The 6,220-nt window shown below is 35.4% G+C and overlaps 1 protein-coding gene across 2 annotated transcripts; it reads right to left on the reverse strand.

Moving 5' to 3' along the window:
• Positions 1-484: 484 nt before the first annotated feature.
• LOC127808034 (uncharacterized) lies at positions 485-4,842 on the reverse strand. 2 transcript variants are annotated; one of them, XM_052346342.1, is made up of 6 exons: positions 4,487-4,842; positions 4,064-4,181; positions 3,493-3,645; positions 3,127-3,182; positions 950-1,037; positions 485-823 (listed from the first exon to the last, which is right to left on the reverse strand). In XM_052346342.1, exons 1-6 carry the CDS (start codon positions 4,700-4,702, stop codon positions 729-731), a joined length of 726 nt encoding a protein of 241 aa, XP_052202302.1. In that variant the 5' UTR covers positions 4,703-4,842; the 3' UTR covers positions 485-728. The 2 variants fall into 2 exon arrangements, with proteins under 2 accessions (XP_052202302.1, XP_052202301.1); XM_052346341.1 differs by having other exon boundaries at positions 950-1,040.
• Positions 4,843-6,220: the final 1,378 nt, after the last annotated feature.

Here is a 6,220-nt window from a genome sequence, read left to right on the forward strand (position 1 = left end):
ATATTTATGCATAATAATCATTACATGGTAGTTAATGGGAAAATTTTTTATTGTTACATTTATCAAAAACTGCCCATTGTCATGTATTTAAGATGATTAACTGAACTGTGATGATACCCTAAATTTGTTGGATTTGGGTCTAATACAATGCATAGCAAGTGATGGCCATCAATCTGATAAAAAGAATAATGTCCAATCAGTGATTTTCCAGTAGTCCTATGCATATCTATATCTTTTTCTTCCCAAATGAAATGAATATAAAATAGGAGGCCATTGAATCATGAACGACCATATCAACTGAAAATAGTCGAAGACTAAAGACTACACTTCAAAATAAGCCATTCATCTCTGCAAGCCTGCAACTAGAGTTAGTAGTATATAAAGATAAAACAGAGTAAGAGGAATTCATCTTAAAGACCAAAAGCCATAATGATAAATCAAGTACTCCAACTTGCAGCCCTGGGGTAGAGAAATGTTGATAAGCTTCTCAGAAACAAAAATGATCTAAATATAAGGTGGCAATATGTCAATGATAATGTATAAACATGAATATCGGAGTTAATAGTTTTCTTTTTCATCTAAATCCAGCTACTCAATCGTACACCATACAATACAATTACAATCTGTCAAAAAGCAGGGATGTCCTGACAACGTATTTGTTTTATCAGTGAGAAGCTGGTACCAGTGTTCTTCAAGCAAAGGGAAAGAAATAAATACATGGCTTGATGTCAATCTCTTGTTCTATCCATCTCTTTCTGCACTTGATTATAAGCAGACAGCATTGATGATCGAATATTTGCTATTTCTACAAGGGTATCCAAAGCTGCAGGCATGAAATGCACATAAGAGGTAAACCTCAGAGCCTATGCTTGCAATGGACATATGTTTGGAGTGTGGAGTCACGAGGAGCTATAGTGAGTTAGATGGAGATAGCATCTTGCAAATTTACCTGTCTCGAATGAAAGTTGGGCAGCTCGAAGCTTTGGAGAAACCAAAGCCCCAAACATCGATAGTAATTTGAACCGTTCCTTTTGAATCTGCTGAAGGCAAAAACAAATATTGTAAAATGGATTCCTATACACATTTCCCCATTCCAACACAGAGGTGATATGGTGTTTACAACATTGTTCTGACACTCGAACTGGACTAACTGGCAATAACTGGTAAATCAAATGGTTCAATCAGGAAGTAGATGAACTAATTGGTTTAAATGGGAAAAATTTTATTTCGATGAAGGGGAAGAAAGATGGTGATCTTTCTGAGTTTTTAACCCATCAAAACAGCAAACGCCCAAATCTGGGTTTTGAATCCATCAAAACTCCCGGATCTTGGTTCAGCTAGATTTGAGTCCTCCCTGTTTTGTTCCCAGATATGGGTTTAGTGAACCCAGGACTGAACCCAAAACGAGAGCACCACAAGAAAGAAAAACAGGTGAGGGAAAGCTTGAGAAGAAGAGCCACGGGGCACAGGACAGAGGGGAGAGGCTGAGTGTTTTATTCCCTTTTATACATCCAAGCTCATTTTTGTAAATAAGACAATAAAATCATCCAGTACCATGGGCTAATTTTGCATAAAAAATTATAAAATGATAAAAATGTTACCATAGGATATTAATAATGCATAAAAATATTCATTGTTTTGGAATCCGGTTTGACCCTGGCCCAATAGATCATTGATCCTTCCCCTTTTTTGGTTTGATATCTTAATCTGGATTTGATAATATTAGTTTACAATGATCTACCAATAAATTTATTAATTCAAGGCCTCCAACCCTCTAACTTGAAAGTACAGTCTTTGTATTTCTACTTTTTGTCTATATTCACAATCTCCCCCCTTTAGTGGCCAAAAAATTGGAGAATTTGCAAAGAGCTTTTTATGGAGAGGTATAATGGACAAGACAAATTTTGTTTACCCTTAGCTAGGGGAGGCTTTGTGGTCTGGAAGTTAAAGACTCTTTAATCGGGTGTTCCCCTTGACAAGTGGCTGTGGAGGTTTGTAAGCGATAAAGATAGAATGTGCAAGGGGGTTCTTATGGATAAGTATGGCTTACAACGATATGATTGGTCTACATGGCCTGTTAGGCAGACGCCTGTGGAAAGGGATCATGAAGGTGTGGGCCAACATATTTAAATTCATCACTTAGGTAGGAAGTGTGGATATTTTGAGGTACTCACTATACAACTAGTGTGGCCACTGTCCTCTAAATGAGCAATTTACCAACCTCTACATTTATACTTGTAAGCAATAATTTCTAGTCCAGTCGATGACTCCATGCAATTCAGGTAAAATGTTTGGGATCTGGAAACTGACACCATGGTAGCTGCCTTTGACATTTCCTCAACCTCACTCAAGGTTTGAGTAGGATGAAAACAAATGCATCTGGAATTTAGAAAAAAAAAAATGCCTTTTTCGATTTGCTCATTCTACAATGCCTTCAATGACAAAGAGAGGATCCGGGGCTTGCTCTCCCTTGTCAAATTTCTTTAAATCATGCGATAGAGCTTGCTCAAACCGGCTTCATCAAAAAGGTTAGGGGGATTATTCTTTTTTGTGTCATATGGCATATTATGTATGGGAGGATATATGGGAGACTTTGCAACATGCGGGGGTCAGAGAAGAATTTTCTTTCTTTCTGTAGATGATCTTCTCCATGTAAGTCTGTCTGATAGGTTTTCGTACAGGGTTTGCTTCTTTAAGCTAAATAAGTACACAACTCATTTGATTTTTTGTTAAAAACTATGAAAATGTTCAATGGCAGTAGTTTCTAAATTGCATTTATACAATTTATGTATCCAAGTTAAATTCAAGTTAACACTAAATATACTTTTGACAGGTGGCAAAAAAATTGAACATTGATTTAGCTATAATTCAGAAACTAAAATTCTCTCTCTCTCCTTTTTTTTTTGCTAAGATCAGAAACTAACATTTTCAGTGTCACAAAGCAGTCTCTTTTCAGTTTTGCACATGTGGCAAGTTAACTTCTAGATATACCACCCTCGTAGCTGAACTCAAAGAAAGTAAACTATGGGAGGGGTGTTAGTGAAATAGTAGCACCGTCCGCCAACAAAACAAAAACAGCTAAAAGGAGATGATGGAATGGAGCAAGATCAGTTGCAATAAACTTACTTGATTATCGACTGTGAGTGTACGCCCATTACTTTCTGGTCTTTTCTCCTGAATTTCTTTGCACAATGATTCAAGAGAAAGTAAGAAGCAACATAAGATTAAAAGGCCCTGAAGGCTGATAGTAACCAGAAATGAAAAACAAAAGCACTAATCAGTATATTCCATGGAAAAATAGAGATCTCTGACAGAGAAACTGACAGGATGAGAATCTCCTAATTATTGGAAGTCAAAAATCAAGCAGAAAGGTATACAAAAGGTGAATTTTTGACAGTTGATACATGTACCAAGCTGTTGATAGATTCCTACTACTGCAACAGCAATAGCAAAATAATCCGTTGAAAAGACAAAAAGAGTACAAACGCATACCAGATGTTCCCCTATATCGAAGCTGTGGATTAGTTGCTTTGCTTAGTAACAACTCATCCTTGCCAACTTCTGTTTCCTCAGAGAAGCATTTCTGATTATCAGGGGAGACCCATTTGAACAGAGTAAAGTTTGGTTTCTTCATTGTAGAATCAACTACAGAAGACATGAACGTAAATTATTCACAGCTTCTGGTGCACAAGGACAAGGACAGAGAAAATCCAATGTGCACAAATCATTAGCTAAGCAAAATGAGATTGTCTATTTTTCTTTAGAAGCGTTTATTATCTGAACAGTAAAAGTTGATTTAAGAAATCCAACTATTAGAATCAATATCTGAAGTGACAGAGCATCTAAAAGTCCCTTCCATGATCTGAAAGTTCTCATTGCAGTGATAAATGCACCAAAGGACGCATATAGGAACTCTTCACGATTCAATTTCAGAAAAAAAATCCTTAAATACCATCTAATGCACTAAAATACAAGATATCATACAATATGCATAAGTTGTAACACAGACCCATTATTGAAAATCTAACTTATAATCAAAATCCGATTACTCTAGAAAGATTACCATCCTCTTGGGTGACTTGCAAAGATGTTGCAGCACAGTGGTGTTTGAGGTCAATCAAGGCACTGTTGATTCGTGAAGCACCCATGGAATGTCGAGCACTAGCTAAATCCAGCCATCCCTGCACAAATAGAACGCTTGTAACAACAAATGGTTGGTAAACATTATCTTCCCGCGTGCGCTATATCAACAACTGCAAGCCTGAAGTTGCTGGTCACCAATTGAATCATACTAGACATTAGTGCTAGACACGACCTAAAACCGAGCACAACGATTACAACTGCGTAACTTGCATTTGTTTGAATGAAATAGAGATGTAAAATTAAACACACTGTAGAAAAAATTAAGCAACCAAACGAACACGCAAAATTAGGTTAAATAGGAACGTGGAGAGCGGAAACAATATGTAAATTGCAGACCATTTACCTGGCGGAGAATTGAAGATAAGGAGTCGAGTAGGATCAGATAGCTATCCACCGAATCAAGAAACTCGAAAACGTTCAGCTCTCCTTTTCCTTCCCCTTCTTTCTCCGGTTGTTGTTTGGCCGATCCCCTTCGGTTCTCAAAATCGACCTCTTCTTCTTCTTCATCCGCTTGTTGTTCGGTGGATCCTCTTCGGTCCTCAAAATTTTCTTCTCCCATCGAAAATCGGGGGTCTGATAGTTCAACACTCGCAAGTCGCTGCAATCCAACACAACAATCGGGGGTCTGATCGTTCTTCTTGCAGCACAACGATGGCCTTCCGGCCTTTCACGGAAGGGCTTGGTCCCCTTTCTGTAAATTTATAAGTTTTTCTGGTTCAAAGTTCTAATTCAAGTAAAAAAGGTGCCGTTTTGGATTAATGGTAAAGAGGTGGGCCTAACAGGGAGAGCACGAATTGTTTGGTCCAAACTGTAGAAACCATTAAATTCTATTCCTTTGGTTCAGTTTAAGATTTTCTTAAAGCAAGGTTTGGTCTGTAAATTTTGACAAAAAAAGGTTTGAGTTTGACTGTTTTAGTTTGTTTGCAAAAATCAAATCGTATATTATAATATTTATTATATATCAAAAATATTTTATTGATAAATTTTATCCTTTTTTTTTTTAAACTTTGTATAGCAAACTTAAACAAATAAGCTACAAAATTTTTATTTTAAATTCTCATAAAAAATTTATATGAAAATTGATACCTCTTAATTCTTAAATTAAACAAATAACTAATCGAATAAAGAGTTTTTTCTTCTGGTAAGTTAGAACAAAGAAAGTGGTAAGTGCCCTAAAACTAAGGGGCAAAAACTTCGCAAGTGTTATTGTTTTAAAGGGAAACCAGAACCAGAAAATACAATAGTTTCGGTGCAAACATAAAATTTAAAAGAATTGGTGGGCACTTATGAAATATAGTAAAGATTTGTGGATAAATCAAAATTTTGTGAGTCGGCTTGACAAGTGCGCCAACCAAGCCGGCCTCGCGTTGGCCGCAATGAGGCGTTGGGGCTTGCTTTGAAGCTGGCCCATCAACCAGTCCATCAATGGTAATCAAATGGGCCCCCTCTATCGGGCTTCCTCCAGAATTGTCGTTCTCGGAAAAGTGGGACCCGTACGGCCGTACACATTTGACAGCTATTTTTTATTGACCAAATTTAATAATTAAATTGCCTTTCACACTGTAATATCTCATTAAATACGTCAGCTAGATGGTCCACCATAGACTTATAAGCATCTTTATTAATTAATTAATAGTTACTTCAGCATATTTTATGTCATATATTTTCTTCTTTATTAAATTTTTATGTTAATTCTTTTTTAATCTTGTGACAACTTTTCTTTATACCCTTCATTTATTTCATAAATATATATTTTCTCTTTCTTATGACAGGTCAAAATTATTTCAACCATATGTTTTATTATTATATATAATCTTATTTTTCATCAAACGAAATGAAAATATAAATTTATAATTCTTAAAAATGTCACATAATTAAGTTATTTTTAATTAAAATGTTATTTAAAGATTTAAGTATGGTACTTAATTTGATATTTATATATTAATATATTATATTACGTGCTTAATTAATATAAATATTTAAATATAAAAAATATTTAATATATTAAATAATAATACAGATTAAAGTTATAAAGTAAGTCCGTTTGAATGACTCGTCCTCTGAAAATTAATAATAA

The sequence above is a fragment of the Diospyros lotus genome, chromosome 8, assembly GCF_014633365.1.
Source record: "Diospyros lotus cultivar Yz01 chromosome 8, ASM1463336v1, whole genome shotgun sequence".
NCBI classification, from domain to species: Eukaryota; Viridiplantae; Streptophyta; class Magnoliopsida; order Ericales; family Ebenaceae; genus Diospyros; species Diospyros lotus.